Raw genomic sequence first — 21,343 nt, forward strand, 5'->3', positions numbered from 1 at the left:
ACCCACCTGAAACAAAATCCAAACTCCTAAACCTGGTTTACAAAGCCTCACACAGTCTAACTCCTAACTATCTCTCAAACTTCCATCTTGTACCACACCTCCTCCTCCCTTACCATACCCCAGCTACCAGCTTTAAAATCCTCAACTTGGGGCACCTGGGTGGCTCAGTGGGTTAAGCCTCTGCCTTCGGCTCAGGTCATGATATCAGGGTCCTGGGATCAAGCCCCAAGATCGGGCTCTCTGCTTGGCAGGGAGCCTGCTTCCCCCTCTCTCTCTGCCTGCATGTGATCTCTCTATCAAATAAATAAATAAAATCTTAAAAAAAAAAAATCCTCAACTTGTCAAGGTGGTCTTGTCCTGGAGCTTATGACCCAGGTATGCATCTTCTGCCTTTTTTCTAAAGCTCTTCCTAAAGATGTTCACAGGACTGGCAATTTGTAATCCAGATCTGTTCTTTTTTAAAAGATTTTATTTTTATTTATTTGACAGAGAAAAATAGAGTGGGAGGGAGGGAGAGAGGGGGGCAGCACGCGCAAGCAGAGTGAGTGGCAGGCAGAGGGAGAGGGAGAAGCAGACTCCCTGCTGAACAGGGAGCCTGACCTGGGGCTCCATCCCAGGACCCTGAGATCATGATCTGAGCAGAAGATAGACACTTAAACCAACCGACTGAGCCACCCAGGCGCCGCTCTATATGTTTCTAAATGTCACTTCTTCAGAGCCCTTCCCTGACCAGGTAGCCTAAAGTTGCACCCAATCATCTTTTAATCAAAGCGCCTTAATTACTTGCAGAGTGCTTGTCATCTCTAATATTCATTCACTGCTTATAGTCTTTCCCTTACTGTACTATAACGTTCTTTGGAGTTTTGTTTTCTGTTGTATTTTAAAATGTCAATAACAGTGCCTGACACATGGTAGGCGCTCAATGAAAACTTTCGTTAAAAAACATAAAATACAGGGGCGCCTGGGTGGCTCAGTGGATTAAGCCGCTGCCTTCGGCTCAGGTCATGATCTCAGGGTCCTGGGATCAAGCCCCACATCGGGCTCTCTGCTCCGTGGGGAGCCTGCTTCCTCCTCTCTCTCTGCCTGCCTCTCTGCCTACTTGTGATCTCTGTCAAATAAATAAATAAAATCTTTAAAAAAAAACATAAAATACAGTATATGACAAATAATATGTAATAAAATGTAGCATAAGGTAGGGGAAGCTATGAATAACACTTGGCTGTTAAATCCTAAACGCGGGGATTTGACTGAAGGTAGTCGATGAAATGAAGGACTAATTCAGCTACAAGTTCATGGAAATTAAGTGTTAGGTATTTGTTACTTCCTTATTCCTTCTAAACATGCACAATTAAAACCATCCTTAGGGGGCGCCTGGGTGGCTCAGTGGTTTAAGCCTCTGCCTTCTGCTCAGGTCATGATCTCGGGGTCCTGGGATCGAGCCCCGCATCGGGCTCTCTGCTCAGTGAGGAGCCTGTTTCCCTCTCTCTCTGCCCGCCTCTCTGCCTACTTGTGACTTTTCTCTCTGTCAAATAAATAAATAAAATATTAAAAAAAAAAAACCATCCTTAGGCAAGATATTGGACTTGTTTTGCTTCAACAGAAATCGACTTTTTAAAAAAAAAAAATCTCAATTAAATTAACCACATATGTCTTTACACGTGGAAAACCAAAAGAAAAGAAACTTAGAATCTTCCCTTTCATAAAGTGAAATGCGGGACGCCTACTCCCAATTCCAGCCCACCTCCATCCCGCCCCAGAGTACTGGAATCTGCAAGCCTGGCCCCGCCCCTTCCGCTTACCGCACTGGCAGGAAGTTGGCCGATCGTGAAATCCGCCCCCTCGTCCGCGCGTAGCCCTTCGTAAAGCGTGAGGGATTTCGCGACAGCCCAGGCCCCACCCCTTTCGCCACATGTCGCGCAAGTCTTCCCGTCCGACGCCGCGCCACCTCCTCGCGCTGCTTTACGAACCTAGAGCAGCGCCGCTCCGCCTCCTGTCTCCCTCCTCACCTCCCCGCCCCCTCCCAGTTTCGCAGCTCCTAGCCCGATGCACCCGCTATAATCACGTGATTGCCTCATCCGGGTCCTTTGCGTTCTCTCTCCCTCTCCCAACATGGCGGCCTCAGGTGAGTGAGCGGCCGAGCGCGGCCAAGGACCAGGCTCATCAGCCACTCTCCGAGCCTGATCCACTGATTCCCTGGAGTCGGGGAGCGGGCGGCACCGCTTTCCTTCGGACTTTGGTGCTGCGGCAGGCTGGCGGCTTGGCCATGTTAGGTTATCGCCTCGGGATGTTTGGGGGGAGGGGAAGGTGCCCTTCCCCTCCCCCTCACACCCTTTTCACCTCGTCAGCGCGAGGTTGGAGCGGGGACTAATGATGGACTCTGGCTTGAGTTGGAGTGATGAGGCACAGAAAGATCTGTGGGAGGCGTGAGGCCTTCTCATAGACGTGAAGCACTGTGCCCGCGTGGAGGAAGGAAGGAGGCGGTTGGCGCGCGGACGGGTGCACAGTAGAATACGTCTCCCAGGCGCGAGGCCGTTGCGGACGGGAGTGGGGGCAGGGGAATAAAAAGGGGGGGCAGTTAGAACACTAGCGCGAGTCGGTGGAGGGGCGGGGGGAAGGCGACGACGCGCCTGCGCGGTAGGAGAGACAAGGGTAGCGGAGACCGGCGCGCCTTAAAAGCACGCGCGAGGGCACAGATGGGAAGGTTTTACGCGCATGTGTTGCTTTCTCTGTGTCCTTCCACTTTCTGCTCTTCCCGTTTTAGAGTGGGGCCCGGCCCCTATATTCTTCCAAGGGTGAATGTGTTAGGTTTGGAGGTTGAAGCTGCTGGCGTTAGGTGGGGGTGGGGAACCCAGTGTGCTGCGCCCACGTGTCGGAGGAGAGAAGGCAAGGATGGAGACCTAGATTTCCTCTAGGCCTTTTTTTTTTTTTTTTAATTCAATCAGTACGTGTTTACTGAGCGCAAACTAGGGTAGGCATGGTTCTAGGTGTTGGGATTGGATGAAATGGTGAACAAGATCAGAACCCTTGACAGCTTCCATTTGGGGTTATTTTGATAGCTCCGATAGTAGAGTTATCTTTTTTTTTTAATAACTGCACAACTGGGGAATGCTTTTAAAATAATACTAGTGAATAGAGTTGGGGGTTTTTTAGACGACTTTGGAGTCGAGGATATCCGTGTCCTACAGGTCAGCTTGCATTTCTCAAGGACTTGGCAATGGGCTTTGGAACATTTTCAGCATCCATTTATTTTAATTTAGGGGGTGATAGTTTCTCTCTCATAATCATGCATTCTACAAAACAGTGCTTGAACCTTGCTATCTGTAGACACTCACTTCTCTTCTCATCAAGAATTTCTTTCCTCTGTTACATAGGAGAGTAAGAATTATGGATGTTGAAAAATGTTTAAGGAGTTGAGGTGCATTTGAACATGATACCTTTTATTGGTGTGGCGCTTGACAGGTGACCAGGCTCTTGTGTGTATGTTGTCTCATTTGATCCTCTGAGATAATGTAGGCAGATGGTGGTATCTCCCAAATGAGAAAGATGAAATTAATTTGTCCAAGGTCACATGGCTGCAGGTAGCAGAGCAAGGTCAAAATCTTTGAGACTACTGACTGCCCTCCATTATCAACTTGGAAATAACAAAGTTGGCTTCCATGTTATCATGTGTAGGGTACTTATTAGGCCTGGATTTGCTGTCTTGACGGCTCAGTGCCATAATTTAGTGAAAAGCCTGCATTCCCTTTTCACTATAATTTGTGGGATTTTTAAGGGTGGAAGACACTTCGGCGGTCTGTGCCCTTCACTTTACAGAACTGAGTGAAATCAGGACTGGTTAAAGGGATTTGCTTAATGTCCCCTTCTGCTCTTCCACATTTACTCTACCCCCTTTGAGCCCCTCATCTCTTTTCTTTAATTTGGTTCCATAAATCTTAGCATTGTAGTATATGTAAGGGACACTGATAGTATTAGAGTACAAAGTTACATCTGACAGTCTGCCTTTGAGGAATTGGGGATTTATCAAACTTCTTTTCCCGTTTAAATCTTTTCCAATCTCATTGATCTTGTTCAGTGGCCAATATTCCCAGATTTGGCTGTGTTAATGAGACTATAAAATTCTTCATATATTCATATATCTTGTATTTTCTCAGTGAAAACACATAATAGAACTTAACAATACTCTTGTAAATGAAACTGAAAAATTCTTTGCAGCAATACCAGTATCCAGTTGACCCATTACTGATTTTCAAGAACTAAAAGTGTCCCCGAGCAGACTACTGAACTGCTTACTTAGAGGGAGTCAGATGTCTTTGATACAGGTTAACATTTTTTTAGACAAATGCTTTCAAATTGGAAAACAGTGCTGATATGCACAGAAGGCTTGTCATTTGCATAGCGCTTCAAAATGTCATATGTGGCATAACGTTTGGCTATTTTCATGGGGGGAGGACAGTATCCAACAGTTGTTTTCATACAGTGCTGGTCCTTATAGGGGTTTTGTTTGTTTGTTTGTTTGTTTCTTTTCAGCGTAACAGTATTCATTGTTTTTGCACCACACCCAGTGCTCCATGCAATACGTGCCCTCCCTATTACCCACCACCTGGTTCCCCAACCTCCCCCCCCCACCCCTTCAAAACCCTCAGGTTGTTTTTCAGAGTCCATAATCTCTCATGGTTCATCTCCCCTTCCAATTTCCCTCAACTCCCTTCTCTCCATCTCCCCATGTCCTCCATGTTCTTTGTTATGCTCCACAAATAAGTGAAACCATATGATACTTGACTCTCTCTGCTTGACTTATTTCACTCAGCATAATCTCTTCCAGTCCCGTCCATGTTGCTACAAAAGTTGGGTATTCATCCTTTCTGATGGAGGCATAATACTCCATCGTGTATATTGGTCCTTATAGTTTAAAAGAGTTTTATTATATGCTTTTCACATAAAGTTTCCCCTGCTACCCAGAAGTAGAACATACTGTTTTTTTGTTTTGATTTTAAAGTTTTTATTTATTTATTTACTTGAAAAAGAGAGCATGACCGGGGGAGGGTCAGAGGGAGAAGAAGACTCCCTGCATCCTGGGACTGACTCCAGGATCATGATCTGAGCTGAAGGCAGTCACTTAACCAACTGAGCCACCCAGGTACTCCCCAAGTGCATATTTCTAAGTATGTGTAAGCACACTTACAAGTACCCACACCAGAGTCAATTTTGAGTTTTTGTGGCTCTTCTCTTACCGAGAAGCTCCAAGTACTTTTTGTAGTGGTTAGCATGATGTGTCTTGGGTGCTTGTTTTATATTTTTTATGTAAATGCACAAATTGAGTATGGAAGGGGAAGGCAATATGGCCTTTTTTCCAGTTGTGTCAATTTGAAGAAGTTGGGTCATGGAACTAAACTGGTGGGTCGAGGTGTTGGAGCATATTCTGACTTGGTTTTTATTGTCCACTGTGCTCAACTGTAGTACACTAACGGTGAGACCTGTCGACTCCATGGTATTGCATTGTATGAAACCTCATGACTTGGCTCTAAGGAGCATCATATAGGGGTGCCCGGGTGGCTCAGTCAGTTAAGCATCTGCCTTTGCCTAAGGTCATGGTCCCAGGGTCCTGGGATTGAGCCCCACATCGGGCTCTCCGCTAAGCAGAGAGCCTGCTTCTCCCTCTCCCTCTGCCTCTCCCTCTGCCTGCGCTGCCTACTTGTGCTCGCTCTCTGTCTCTCTGTCAAATAAATTTTTAAAAATCTTTTAAAAAGGGGGGGGCAGCATAATTAGTCTAGTTCTATGCACTCTGGTTGGGCTCATTGTATTTATACAGACCATATTGTTTCCTTAAGGAAATACTTGTTGATCATTAATTCATTTTTAATTCTGGAGGATTTGGCAGGATTCACTTTTCAGAAAGAAATGTCTTGCCCCATTAGAAGTCATTTCTTCTGCCACCCCCACCTGTTTCTTTGTATTTACCTATTCTGAACATTTCATATAAATGAAATCATACAGCATGTGGACTTTTGTTACTAGCTTCTTTCATTTAACATTTTTTCATGCTTCATCCATGCTACAGGATGTATGGGTGCTCAGTTCCTTTTTATTGCAAAATCTATTGTATGGACATCTACATTTTATTTATCCATTCATCATTTGATGGAAATTTGGGTTGTTTCCAGTTTTTGCATATTATGAATAATGCTGCAATCATGTACAGGTTTTTATGATACTTTCAACTTCTTAGCCTGTAGATACTAACATTCAGAAGAATTGGTAATCCTCTAAAATAAGTGGGACTTAATTTGGCAAGATCTAAAATGAAGAAACTTAAGTTTTGACACAGCTCCCTCTGATTGTTAAGAGCTTTGTGAATTCTCCTTCCTAAATAAGAAATAATAGCTAAAGATACAGAAGTAGGGATGCATTGTACAAATAAGCTTTATTGCTAATGGTGCTTTAAGGTGTCCTTTTGAGGGGCACCTGCATGGCTCAGTCCGTTAAGCGTCTGCCTTTGGCTCAGGTCGTGATCCTAGAGTTCTGGGATTGAGCCCCACCCACTTCACGCTCCCTGCTCAGCAGGAAGTCCGCTTCTCCCTCTGACCCTTCCACCTCTTGTGCTCTCTCTCAAATAAATAAAATCTTTTTTTTTTCCTTTTTTTTTTTTTTTTAAGTGTCCTGGGGCGCCTGGGTGGTCCAGTCCTTAAGTGTTTGCCTTTGGGTCAGGTCATGATCCCAGAGTCCTGGGATCCAGCCCTGCATGGGACTCCCTGCTCAGCAGAGAGCCTGCCACTCCCTCTCTCACTCCCCCTGCTTGTGTTCCCTCTCTCGCTGTGTCTCTGTCAAATAAATAAATAAAATCTTTTTTTAAAACGTTCTTTTGAAATTAAGATCTAGTAGCCAGTCCATAGATTTTGTCACTTCAGTATCTGACAGTTGGTGCTTTTATTGCTAATACAGTACACTGGTAACAGGAAAACGTTCTAAGAAAACTAAATGAATTCTCTATTTTTTTTATATACTGCAGCCTGATAAATCCTGAAGACTCAGTTTATTGCAGCCACTTCCAGTAGTGTGCTTTATATATATATATATATGTATTATATATATAAAGGCTAACATCCCTTTTTATTTGTCCTTTTATGTATTGATGTGAAACCACCACTTAAACCAGTGGTTCTCAACCAGGAGACAATTTTGTCTCACCCACAGAGGAGTCATTTACAGTGTCTGAAGGCATTTTTGGTTGTCACAGCAGGGTGGGGTTTTGGTACTGGCTGGAAATGCTGTTAAACCTCCTACAGTGCACAGGACAGCCCCTGCACAACAAAGAATGACCCAGCCTAAAATGTCAGTGGTGCAGAAGTTGAGAAACTATAAATAAAGAGTTAAGCTGGTATTAGTTGTAAAAAAAACCAGTTTATTAAGGACACAAGTGTTTTGTTCTCGTTTAAGGACTTGTAGACTTAAAAGTTTTTGAAAATGCTATCTTTTAAGTTCTTATTTAACCTATACGAGTATATAAAAAGCTTCGCAAATACCTGGTACTTGTTCAGTAAGTCGCAGTAGTAACTAAATCAGAGGATTTAAAATTCCGGGGATATGTGTGCATTTTCCCTTAGTCCATGTGGTTTTGACCTTAAATAATTGAGACATTTACTGTTTGTTACACGAAGTGGTTGGTTAAACTTTGGTTGGTTAAACTTTTTAACCGATTCACATCAGATTTAAAGGAAATTAAGAGTTGGACCAGTTAGATCATGTGGCAAGGAATTGATAAACCGGAACATTAAACAATGCTTTCTTAATCCAGAGAAGAGTGTTGAAATCCTAAACATGTAATGGGCCTAGATTCTAGAGTAGCAAAGGGCATGGAGGATTTAGATAACATCATTTCTCAGTTATTCGAGTAAAATAGAGTGGAACAAACACTGGCATCCACTTTAGTTTACTGATTTTACTTTCTAAGGGCTAGTTAGTTCCTTTAAATCTGTTTCTATTTGTACTAAGTTATTGCTGCTGCTAGATTTTTAAAAACGTAAGTTACAGATCTTGTGAAAGAATTTTATCTTTAAATGAAGATCATCCATCATCCAGTGATTTCTCAGAAGTTTTTGGAGGAGATAGCAACAGAATCAGAAGGGAAATGAAGATATGTGTTTTAAAAAGACATCCTGAACGAACAGTGCTTTAGTGCCTCTTTTTTTTTTTTTAAGTTATGATGTTTAGTATATTATTTTGAAATTTCTAATAACATTAAAGGAGAGGAAAATATGTTGGTCAAGAGTCTGGGGTTTAAAAAAAAAATTAAGGGATACAATTTGAGAAACCCTGATCTAGAAAGTTGGTATAAGCCAAAATCAGACCAAAGACAGGTTAATTCCAGATTCAGCTCTTTTTGGTAATAGATACTTACGTAGGACGAAGGGGACAGGGATGCCTTAATCAAATTATTATTTTTATGTTGAACTTGACCTCGTTGTATGGACTAGCCATCAGTTCTGTTTTTATTTCCCCAGTAACTAGACAGATCAATAATTGGTATTAGCTTTGGATACTAGGTTAAGCCCCATGAGGGTAAGGATCTCTAACTAGCATCATATTAGTCCCTATCACGTTGAATTAGAGGATGTGGAAGAGGTGAAAATAACCCTGTACACTGTGAGCATTCAACCTCAGAGGCAGGCTCTGTGTCTTGTTTGTGTTCACTTGTTAAATTTCTCCTAGGCTTTTGCATATAAGGTAGGGGCAGTATCAGTGCTGTAGGACCCAACCTCTGCATTACTGCTTTCTTTCAAAGCATAGAATAGATCCAAAGTATAACCTGGTTAATCAGAATTTCAGAGCAGGACTGGTAATAAGTCACTTCAAAGAATCATGAAAACTACATTCAGTACCATCTTTTCTCCGTATTATTGCAGCCAAGTTCATCTGGTCAGCTCATTGAGACCATATGCTCCAGGTTCTTAGTGTGTTTGTAACATTCATAGCAGGCAGGTCATCTTTATTTCCAGAAAGTTGGGTGTTTTGTTGTTTGTTTAAAGTGGGGAGGACAGAGGGAAAGAGAGAATACCTGCCGAGTGCAGAGCCCAAAGATGAGGAGCTCAGTTCCACCACCTGGAGATGATGACCTGAGCAAAAATCAGGAGTTGGCCACTTAACCATAGAAAACCCTCGTATGTGTTGGTTCTTAGGGTCTTTTATGTTTTCCCTTCCATACCCTATCTCCTTTTCATGTGTGGGGTTAGGGTAGGGAACGAGAGAATTTTTTTCCATAGAGAACAGGAAGAACCAGCTCTGTGTAGAGTCTTATTGTGTGAACACTTTCAAATGACAATAACACAGTTTACTATGGTTATGATACCCCCCTTCTCCCATAGAACTAATAACAAGCTTAGAGGCTGGGGGGCTCCTGTGGGAAGAGCCCTAGATTTGGTATCCAAAACCCTGGGTTTAATTCTAGCTCTGCTATCTAATATCTCTGTAACTGTAGGCTGGTCATTTAACTTTTCTGAGACTTAGTTTTCTTTTCTATAAATTGATAGTAATGATTCCTGCCTCATGTGGTCATTTTACAATCCTCATAAATGCCAAAAAGAATGTTATTAGGGGTGGGAGTTTTGTATTTCCTGTATACCATTATTTCCTGTATACCAGGAGTAATGGATATAGTCACCTGTCTTAAACACACGTAGTTACAAAATAAAAAATTTCCCATGATATATGAGTGAATATAGTAGAAATTAGAAGTTGACCCCCAGCCCAGTCTTAATGTTGAAATCTTTCTAGACCCTTTCCCAATACATACATACAATTTATTTTGTCAGTTTTCGTTGGGTTTTCTTGTTGTGCTTTGTCCTTATTTATATCTGCATAATAACGCCGTCACATCCTTTGGTGACCCTTTATGTTGCTTTCTTTAACAGTAATGCACTGTAATAACAGTGTTATTATTAAATTATTATTAAATGCACTTTAATAACCAAGGAATGACAATCTTTCTTTTGCCTTTTCGAAACAGCAAAAAAGAAGAATAAGAAGGGGAAAACTATCTCCCTAACAGACTTTCTGGCTGAGGATGGAGGGACTGGGGGAGGAAGCACCTATGTCCCCAAACCAGTCAGCTGGGCTGATGAAACAGATGACCTGGAAGGAGATGGTAATTTTTTTCCCCCATCATGCTTGGAGTTTTCCTTCTCTTCGAGGCCAAACCCATTCCATAGCAATGGTTCACACTTGTAATCTGAAAGGAACTTACTCATTTTATAGAACACTGAGTCTTATATTTGTGTATTCCACAGAATTTTTAGGTTTAGGCTGTAAGTTTATGATTAGGGACTGAAGTGATTCAGGAGAGCTTAGTACTAGTTCTGGCTCTTATTAACAGGCTTTTCTCAAGGTATTAATTTAACCCTCATTTTCATTTCAAAAGTTGAAGACTAGATTACTAAAATTCTATGACGTCCCGATAAATGTAATTTATAAGCTGTTTATGTTCAGAATCAAGGGGTAATTTGTTCTGGTAGCTATTTTCTAGGAAGTCATGGGTAAACAAAAATGGTCTGAGGAATGGGACAGAATTGAGTTGTGTTTGTTTTGTTCCATTTTTAAGAGGAGGATAAACCATGAAGAAAACACTGTCCACCTAAAAAGTTAGGAATGTGAGAGTTGTCAGCAGTGTTTAAATACATTTGGACTGCGAGGGTTTGAGTCCTGCCCCTACTACGATTATCCTCTACTGTTCTGCCATCTTTGTGATCTTGGGCAAGTTATTGAATATTCCTGAAATCTGCATTTCCGTTTCTGTACAGTGGGAACAATCTCAAAGGGTTAGGAAAAAGATAAGATGGAATATAATGAATATAAAATACCTGGCTCATCCTAACATTCCATAAATACTTGATACTTTTTCTTTGCTATATAAGGAATGAGAGTTACCATGATATTGTTAACAAAAGCCTGGCCCTTTAAAAGCCTCAAAATACTTCAAAACCAAGAGACAGTGAATGCTGAGTCTTTTTGCATTGCTAACCTGATGCTGACATTTCAGAAGCACTTTTCTCAGATAAAAAGGGACTTAACCAAGGGCACTTTACAGTTCTTTCCTAATGTAGCTTATTTAATCCTTGGCAGTTAGCATGGGTTCTCTTTAGTCTACACCAACGGTAAGGGAAGTTTGCTCTAATTTCTTCTGTTCACTTTCCTATCCTAGTCTCAACCACTTGGCACAGTAATGATGACGACGTGTATAGGGCACCTCCAATTGACCGTTCTATCCTGCCCACTGCTCCACGGGCTGCTCGGGAACCCAATATCGACCGGAGCCGTCTTCCGAAATCGCCACCCTATACTGCTTTTCTAGGGAACCTGCCCTATGATGTGACAGAAGAATCCATTAAGGAATTCTTTAGAGGACTAAATGTAAGTTTAAAGGGTTAAGGCAATTAACTAGATATGGAGCGTGACTAGATATTAACTAGATATGGAGAGAGAGATACTGGTTGTGACTATCTCTGAATTTCTAAGCTAGGAAAGAGTCTGAGATTGAATCTAGATGTGGAAGAAACGGGTGTTTAGGCCCTTTGAGAATGTTCTTGTCCCACAAACTTTTTTAGATTTTATCTGTTTGTTTGTCAGAGAGAGAGCACATAAGCAGGGGAAGCAGCAGGCAGAGGGAGAAACGGGCCCTTATAAGTGATAGACCCAGGAGCACCTGCCTGGCTCAGTCAGTAGAGCATGCAACCCTTGATCTCAGGGTCATGAATTTGAGCCCCACATTGGTCATATAGATTACTCAAAAAGTAATAATAACCCAGTTAGGTTGTAAGGCAGAAAGTTTGTCTGAACTCAGTTCTGTTAATGACGCTCAGGCTTATATCAAAATCACTTTTTAATTTTGAATATGAATACCTTTAACTGGAAAATGTGTAATTTATACTAACAAGAGTGTGCTGAAATGTATTAGGGTTCTGTGAGCTTGGTGCCACATATAGTGGAATTCACAGTGTTTATAGGCATGCTTAAAAAGCTTAAGGGAGGATGTTTGGAATGTTGATCTAGAAGATTCCAGAAAGATGGAAAAGTGAGTATACAGGTCCTCAGGAGAAGTCCTTTTTCCAAACTTTGATTTAAAAAAATACTTAGGACATGGGGTGCGTGGGTGGCTCAGTCCATTAAGCATCTGTCTTCAGGGGCATCTGGGTGGATCTGTCATTAAGCAGCTGCCTTCGGTTCAGGTCATGATCCTAGGGTCCTGGGATCAAGCCCTGCCTCAGCCTTCCTGCTCAGTGGGAAGCCTGCTTCTCCCTCTCCCACTCCCCCTGCTTGTGTTCCCTCTCCCGCTCTGTCTCTCTCTGTCAGGGAAATAAATAAAATCTTTAAAAAATAAAAATAAAAGCATCTGTCTTCAGCTTGGGTCATGATCCCAGGGCCCTGGGATTGAGCCCTACATTGGGCTCCCAACTCGGCAGTGAGTCTGCTTCTCCCTCTCCCCTGCCTGCTGCTCCCCTACTTATGCTCACTCTCTGTCAAATAAATAAATAAAATCTTTTTAAAAAATAAATAAAAATACTTAGGACACCTGGCTGGCTCAGTCAGTAGAGCATGTGACTTTTGATCTTGGGTTGTAAAGTTCAAGCCCCACACTGGGGGTAGGAATTATTTAAAAAACAAAATCTTAAAGAAAAATACTTAAGACTTAAAAAATCAGAATGAGTCACAATTTCCAGTCCTTTTGGGTTTTCTCCAGAGTTTTAGCCAGTGGGAACACATTAAAAAGTACATTTCCTTGGAGTGCCTGGCTGGCTCAATCAGTAGAGCGTGTGACTCTTGATCTCAGGGTGGTGAGTTTGAGCCCCATATTGGGAGTAGAGTTTACTCTACTTTAAAAAAGAGTTTTTCCTTTAAAGATCTGCTGTCTCCTTCACTCTTACTTTGTTTTTGACTCCGTAGAGTCTGTTCTCTGCACTGGGCTACCGACTTGTGGGTGGCTTTTCTGGTGGTGGTTCTGTTGTGTGTTTTTTGTTTTTGCTTTGTTTTTATTTTTAAGTATCTCAGCTCCCAGCGTGGGACTCAGACTCAACCCTGAGATCAAGAGTCACATGCTCAGGATGCCTAGCTGGTTCAGTCAGTTGAGCATCTGACTCTTGGTTCCAGCTCGGGCCACGATCTCATGGGTTATGGGATTGAGCCCTGGGTCAGGCTCTGTGCTCAGCAGGAAGTCTGCTTGAAGATTCTCTCCCTCTGCCTATGCTCTGGCTTGAATGCTGCGCTCTTTGCTCTCTCTAAAATAAATAAAATCTTTAAAAAAGTCCCATGCCCTACTGACTGAGTGAGCCAGGCACCCCACAATGTGATTATTTTTTGACTGCCACCTATAAATCTCTTCTCTGTATGAATTTGTAGTACAACTAGAAGGCTGACCTTGATTCACTTTCTTGTTCTTGATTTCATTTTCTTGGCCTTTTCTGTATAGTGTTGAATAACCTCTGGCCCATTCAGGCTTCTCACTGTTGTGCTCTAGAATTGGTCTGGATCTACTTCTCCTTTCATTATTTTCTTCCTTTTCCTGCTCTATTAAAGAGGTGGCTTAAACTATAGTTTAAAAGAGGCTATAACAAAATCTGTGTCTTGGGAGACAGAGAAGAGTATCATATCAGTGCTGCAGAAGAATATAACTTGAATACATGCAAAATACCGAAGGATTGAAGTAAAAGGGTAAGAAAATATATGGAAGCCATCAAAAAGCTGGCCAGAAAATAGCTAGAAGTATTTGGAAATGGTCCTAAAATTGGAAATGAAGAGTACATACCTGTTGTAAATAATAAATACCAATTAGGGCCAGGGAAAGTTCTTTTTATGAAACTTGAAGGAGTCCTTCTTTCTATATTAGAAAACACAGGGTAACCTCAAAACCAGGTTAGAGTAAATTTTTTCTGTGCTTTAAGACTAAGAATTCACCAGTTTGCCGTCTTAGAACTCAACAGAAGAGGTAGGCCTGATAGGGGTTTACAGTCCAGTGTTTGATTCAGCCAAGCTATTGTTAATATATGAAGATAGTAACATTTCTCAGGTAAGGTCTCCAAGAAGTACACTGCCTAGAAACCTGGCAGAAACGAAGTTGAATTTCTGAAATAGAATTGGAAATATGTATTAAAACCAACTATAAGGGGACGCCTGGGTGGCACAGTGGGTTAAGCCTCTCCCTTCGGCTCAGGTCATGAAATCAAGGTCCTGGGATCGAGCCCTGCATCAGGTGCTCTGCTCAGCAGGGAACCTGCTCGCCCTACCCCACCGCCTGCCTCTCTGCCTTCTTGTGATCTCTCTCTTTCTCTCCGTCAAATAAATAAAATCCTTTTAATAAAATAAAACCAACTATAATATAGGCATAAAGAGATGACTAAAATAAACTGTGGAATGGATAGTTGATTTTTATTGAAAAACAACTAAAAACTTGACTTGTAGAATGAGGCAAAAGTCAGGGATGCAAGGACTACCCTGAACTCATGTTCATTTTTTTTGTTTTTTGGGTTTTTTAAGGGTTAAATTCATATTATTCAAATGGGAAAGGTTCAGTGGCTTACAGTGAAGTCTGTCTTCTGTCCCTTTGCACCAGTTTTCCTTCTGGAGACAACCAAGTTCTTGTGGTTGGTTTTTTTGTTTTAAGTAGGCTGTAGGCCCAGTGTGGAGCGTGTTGTGGGACTTGAACTCACAATCCTGAGATTAAGAGTCAAGCACTTAATGGACTCAGCCACCCAGACGTCCCAGTTCTTGTGTGTTCTTCAGAGAAATTCACTGCATATGCAGTGGTTGGAGGTGGGGGAGACAAATGAACAAGAACACTCAATTGGGAAATATGTTTCTTTACTCCTTCAGATCAGTGCAGTGCGTTTACCTCGTGAACCCAGCAATCCAGAGAGGTTGAAAGGTTTTGGTTATGCTGAGTTTGAGGACCTGGATTCTTTGCTCAGTGCCCTGAGCCTCAACGAAGAGGTAAAGAGAAGAAAAGAAGGTGGGGAATTCGAGGGGTGGGAGCTAACCAGTCTTAACATTTATCAATATATTTTTGGTTGGGTCACTAGCTATTTCAAAGATTGTCGTAATATCTACAAAGAAAAGCACAGTGTAACACCTGACATTGAAAAATCTAGCAGGTCTCATTTTGCTTTAGCAAATTCAGTAGGCTCCAATAACTCGAAGAGATACTCCAGTGGAAAATAATGCAAGAAACCCACCACAACCAAGTCTTTAATAGAAGCTCTCATTCATTCATTCACAGCTTTGTCTCAACTCTCATGGCTTTGCTTTTTAAAATAATCTGACCAGATCAAAGCAAATAGAAAAATGATATTACTCAGTTTAGTGTTAAAGGCATTATCTGGTTTTCAGGGAAGTTAACAGTGTTTTTGATAATTTTAAGAGAGTTTGGAAACATTTCTCGGTTGAATGTAATTTGTAATACATTTTCCTAGGAATTTCCTGCAGGAAAATGACAATCAACATTTAGTGCTTCTGCTTTTTAACATTGCCCATAGATGTTTTTCTGTCCAGACACTCAAGAGATTAGTAGGGAGAGGATATTGAGCTATTAATACATGAGGGGGATACAGGGATTAAATCTGACTAATTAAAGTTACTTGAGTAATTTGTGCCATGCAGTGATCCTTAAGCTAGCCCAAGCAGGATATTTTAAAGATTTAATTACCTGTTGTGGAAATTTCTAGTATAAGACCTGCTTTTGTGTTTTGTTTTTTAACCTCTAGTGACTAAAAATCAAACTAATTGTATCTGGGAAGGAAAGGGGCTTTTTTTTTCTCTTTTAATTCCAGAAACCCCTTAACTGTTTCTTGAGAAGGCAATTTCCAGGGCCATTTGTGCCAAAACTCTATGGTCCAAATCTGCCATTTGACGAGATTGAAATCAGTATTCCTCCTTTCTCATCATTGAGTACAACCATGATAATCTGAAGTAAATTACAAAAATGAAATACGTGAAAAGCTTAAAGTTGATCAGTCTGGATAAGGGAAGAATACCATACAGTTTTATTATTTGAAGTTTGCTGAATTGCCTATCATGTAAATGCTGTCATGGTCCAGACTTAGGAGTTACTTTCTTTCTAGAGATTGCATCATAGTGGCATTTAATATAATTCCGGGTGTTTTCAACTAAAATTGGCTGTTACCCTTCTTCAGCTGTAGATTCTACTGTGAAATGAGGAAAAATCAGCAGTAGAATTAATTGGGTTCAAAGTGTATAAATAATGATGTGGGAAGGGGAAGTCAGAGGGTGTCCTGGAGGAACTGATTTATCCAAAGGTAATATTGAGTGGAAGAACTTGAGATAATAGAGACCATGCTTGTTGCACCTTTGCTGTGCGTAGTAGGAGCTCCGCAAATGTCTGAATGAATCATTATTCTGGACCCAAATATGCCTTTTATTAGCTAGTTGCCCGGGAATTATTTTCAGTTTATTACACTTGATAAATTGCCTTTATAGTTAAAAGGCATATTTTGTGAAATACAGCTTTATAAAAACAGTAAGATAATTGATGTTGATATAAGCCCAATTTAAATTTGTTAATTCTAAGGGGTTATTTCAGTTTTCAAGTCTTTATAAAGGATTCTTTAGCCAACAAATTGGAGTGTTGGCTAGATTACAGTGTTTTTCCTTTATCTTCCTTCCCCCAGTGCTTCTGCTATGCCCAGACGTTCAAGGTCACTCATGGGATTTGTGCATAATGGGGCAAAAGGTTGGTTAATGTGGTCCTATGCTCTCAGTCTCTAGGTAACAGGAGAATTCGAGTGGACGTTGCTGATCAAGCACAGGATAAAGGTAAGAAAGCTGATAGAAATCTTCCTGTTTTGTTTTGGTCCTGAGATGACAAAGCAGAGGCACCCTTTCCCAGAAAATTTTCATAGAATTGAAGAGCAGTAGGCCTGCCTGAAATGAGAGCACTAATTCTCAACTAAGGATGATTTTGCCCCACAGGGGGTGTTTATCAGTGCATGGAGACATCTAGAGTTATCAGAACTAGGGAGTATGGCTGACCCCTACTGGGTAGAATCCTGCGGTTGATCATAGGACATGCATAGGACAGCTCCCTACAGCGAAGAATGATCTGCCCAGAATACTAATAGTGTTGAAAAGGGGAAACCCTGATTGATCTGGGTGAACATGAATACGTAATAAATAGATGAGGTGTACCGAGCAGAACAAGAAGGGCCTGATTCATTTATCCAGTCTGTCGGGGGTGGGGTCAGGGTGTGTGAGAAATAATAGGCAGAAGTTTTTGTGCGCTAACTTGTGGTTTTTAAATTTATATCTATAGACAGGGATGATCGTTCTTTTGGCCGAGATAGAAATCGGGATTCTGACAAAACAGATACAGACTGGAGGGCACGTCCTACCACAGACAGCTTCGATGACTACCCGCCAAGGAGAGGTGATGATAGCTTTGGAGACAGTAAGTTCATTTTTATCAAGTGAGTTTCTTCTGTGTTCTGGGGACTTTGTAATAGGATAAGTATATGAATGTAAATGACCACATAACTATAAAGGGAGGGAGCAGTATACCCCCCAAAAATTTTATAATACCCAAAGGAGTTAATACAGGCAAAAGAATTTGATAAATTTATAATTTAAAAAAAACAAAAAACCTTGCCAGATAAGAGTAAATCAAGATTTATCTCTGTTTTGAGAAACAGTTGTTTAGGGGCACCTTCGTGGCTCAGTCAGTTAACCTTCAACTCTTGGTTTCAGCTCAGGTCATGATCTCAGGGTCATGAGATCCAGCATCTTGCCAGGGTCCATGCCGGGCATAGAGCCTGCTTAAGATTGTCTCTCTACCTCTGTGCCCCTCCAAAAAAAAAATAATAAGTAATAATGGGAACAGTTGTTTACAAAGAAATCCAACTGACCTTATAAAGAAAGGAACAAAAGTTTAGCAAGATTGCAGGGTTAAGGGGCGTCTGGGTGGCTCAGTGGTTAAGCCTCTGCCTTCTGCTCAGGTCATGATCTCAGAGTCCTGGGATCGAGCCCCCATATTGGGCTCTCTGCTCAGCAGGGAGCCTTCTTCCCCCTCTTTCTCTGCCTGCCTCTCTGGCTACTTGTGATCTCTCTCTCTCTCTCTCTCTCTCTGTGTCAAATAAATAAAACCTTTTTTTAAAAAAAAAAAAGATTGCTGCGTCAGTGGGGGGCCTGGGTGGCTCAGTCGTTAAACATCTGCCTTTCTCTCAGGTCATGATCCCAGGGTCCTGGGATCAAGCCCCGCATTGGGGTCCCTGCTCGGCAGGAAGCCTGCTTCTCCCTCTCCCACCCCACCACTTGTGTTCCCTCTCTCACTGTGTCTCTCTGTCAAATAAATATAAAATCTTTAAAAAGATTGCTGGATTAAGAGCATTATACAAAAAGATTGGTTGCATTACTAGCAGCCAACAGTTAAAATGGAATTTTTTAATATACCTTTTAAAATAATGGAAAATTCATTCCCTTCAAAAATAATAAATATCAGGCGCCTGGGTGGCTCAGTCATTAAGCGTCTGCCTTTGGCTTGGGTCATGATCCCAGGGTCCTGGGATCAAGCCTCAAGTCAGGCTCCTTGCTCAGCAGGGAGCCTGCTTCTCCCTCTCTGCTCCCCCTGCTTGTGCTCTCCTGTGTTGTCTCTGTCAAATAAATAAGTTAATTAAATCTTTAAAAAGAATAATAATAATGAATGTCTACCATGTGCCAGATAGTGTTCTAAGCTCAGGATATAGCAGTGAACAAAACAGACAAAAATTGTATCCTCATTGGACGTTCTTTATACTGGGGGAAAGAAACGGTGCTCAAATAAATCAACTATAATTTAGAGAAAGGAGAAGGGAAATAGAGAATGTCCTTAGATAAGAGTTGGGGTGAATCAACAACTTTTACATACACCACCTAAATCCAACAAAAGATAGACAAAACTTTCATGGGGAAAATCAGCAACTTTATTGAAATATGTGAAGAAAGAACACTAATGCAGTAAGGAAATGACAGAAATTTTTCCGTATAATAAAACATAATATACACGATAATGATCTGGATGAAATTCAAAACCTATAATGTTGAGGGGAAATGGCAAAATTGTGTAAAAATTTGAAAACTGTCATACATTTTTAATATGTAAATTATAAAAACGTATGCACAGTAATGTAACTAACCACTACCATGAGCTTGGGTGAGGGTAAAGGGAGCCCTTTAGCTATATTTGTAACCTGCTACTTTTACATTTAAAAACTGAAGTAAACACAGCAAGCTGTTGGCATCTCCCAAACCTAATAAGTACAAGTACAGAAGTCTGTTACAGTTGATTCTGTTCTTCCTTGTGTGTTAGAAATATTTTTATAAGTAAAAAGAAAAAGAACAACCTCAGTTCATAAGTATTTTAATTTTGCGAGACACCTTGTGAGGTGTGTACCAGATAAAATTGAGGAAGCAACAAGAGATAGAATTGTTTTTGAAGAGTCCTCCCTAACCTAAGAAGATGTCAGAGAAGGAAGAAGGAATCAAGTTTATATCTGACTTTTCAATTAAGATTTTGTGACCAGGCAGAATCTTGGGGAGAACTACCTTTCATGTCAACATTTATGCAAGAGGTTCTGTTAACAGGAAGAAATGACTCTTGAAAGAGAAAGCAGTCAGACCAAGGGTCCTATTTTGAATTAAAGAACAGGACTATTTTCTCAACCTTGAGCTTGGGTGGGGAGTCAGGGTGGCTCAGTTCCATTGGGAGTCTGCCTTCCACTCAGGTCATGATCCCAGAGTTCTGGGATCAACCCCCATGTGGGGCTTCCTGCTCAGTGGAGAGCTTGCTTCTCCCTCTCCTCTCTCTGTTGCTCTCCCTGCTTGTTCTCTCACTGTCTCTCTGTCAAATAAATAAATAAAATTAAAAACAACAAAAAAAAGAAACCTTGAACTTTGAGCAAGCAGGATGGATAACAAAGAGTGAATGTGAATTACAAAGCTGCCAAGTTTGTAAGACTGGGTGATGGCCCTTACATCAGCTCTGCCAAGTTTTTAGAGACTCCTGCTCTAGGCATTAGGCCCATAAAAGACTTGGGGGGTGGGGGTAGTTAACTAAATGTTACTGTAAAAATCTCAGCAAACATTTGGATGTTTCCTGGCCAACTGTTTCAGTGAGAACAAGCTTATTATCATTTTATTACTATCGTAAGTGTGTAGTTCATCTGCCTCTAGAAATCAGATACGTATTTCAAAATAAACACAAGGCTGATTTTTGGTTTTTGAATTCTGTTTTAGATTCTCTCCTTTGTATAATTGTTTTGCCAACATTAGCATGTCCTTTAACTTAAAATTTAAGCTAACAGGGAATGTAGACAGAATGCTAATCATTTCCAAAATTAAATCATTGTTTTAAAGGAAGTAGAAAAGTAAAATCCTTGTTTGGTCTGTATGCATAAATTATTAAACTCAAAATATTGTTAAGGTTTTTTTGTTTGTTTTAATTGATTCATGTTTGGGAATTGAGGATTTTTTCATGTAAAAATAGGGACTCCAGCTTTTCTCAGAAAATTGGAAGATCTAGCAAGTTAGCCAAAGCTAATTAGCCCCCACCTTTTATAAATGCCTTACATCGTGTAGTTTACCACCTGAGCTCTACAATAGTCTTAAACTAATTTCTGGTTTTTGGACACCTGTGATACTGTCATTCATGTATGTGTGTAAAATACAGTTTTCAAGTGTCATGAACACATATAGTCAGTACTTTTCTTGTTCCATTTTTAATGGTTGCTTTGTATGGATGCCCCCTGATTTATTTAATCCATAGGTTGTGCACTCAACACTTTCAGTATCACAAACAACATTGCAGGGGCACCTGGGTGGCCCAGTCTATTAAAGCGTCTGCCTTCGGCTTAGGCCATGATCTCAGGGTCCCAGATCAAAACCCACATCGGGCTCCCTGCTCACTGGGAAGTCTGCTTCTCACTCTCCGTTTATCCTCCACTCATGTGTATGCACGCTTGCTCTCTCTCTCAAATAAATAAATAAATATAATCTTTTTTAAAAAAACATTGCAGTGAGCCTCCTTATACATGTGTCTTTATAATATTCCCAGTTGTTTTCTCAGCATAAATTCCTAGAAATTGAATTGTTGGCCCAGAGAGTATGCGTGATTTTAAAGCTGTTAGTGTATTATTTCTGAAACAACTTTCAGAGTGGTTGTGCTGTTTTAGACTGCGCAGCAGCAAAGGAATCAACTTAGTCCCCTAAACTTTCCCAACATCAGAGGTACCTCTTATTTTTAGTCTTCGCCATTTTGGTGATGGGAAACAGCCTGTTAATTACAGTTTCTGTTCCGTAGGTGATAGCCAATTAATCCACT

The 21,343-nt window shown here is 41.1% G+C and overlaps 1 protein-coding gene across 4 annotated transcripts in view; it reads left to right on the plus strand.

Annotated features, from left to right (window-relative positions):
• Positions 1–2,012: 2,012 nt before the first annotated feature.
• Positions 2,013–21,343, plus strand: part of EIF4B (eukaryotic translation initiation factor 4B) — a 31,333-nt gene continuing 12,002 nt past the window's right edge. For 2 of the 4 annotated variants that reach the window (XM_046011510.1, XM_046011511.1), the window contains exons 1-6: positions 2,013–2,122; positions 10,001–10,138; positions 11,192–11,400; positions 14,854–14,970; positions 16,755–16,809; positions 17,306–17,440. In XM_046011510.1, coding sequence (XP_045867466.1) covers positions 2,110–2,122; positions 10,001–10,138; positions 11,192–11,400; positions 14,854–14,970; positions 16,755–16,809; positions 17,306–17,440 — 667 coding nt within the window. In that variant the 5' untranslated portion in view covers positions 2,013–2,109. The remainder of the gene's footprint in view (positions 2,123–10,000; positions 10,139–11,191; positions 11,401–14,853; positions 14,971–16,754; positions 16,810–17,305; positions 17,441–21,343) is intronic. The other 2 variants (XM_046011512.1, XM_046011513.1) reach the window with 1 other exon arrangement.

Source organism: Meles meles, chromosome 7 (assembly GCF_922984935.1).
Source record: "Meles meles chromosome 7, mMelMel3.1 paternal haplotype, whole genome shotgun sequence".
Lineage (NCBI taxonomy): Eukaryota > Metazoa > Chordata > Mammalia > Carnivora > Mustelidae > Meles > Meles meles.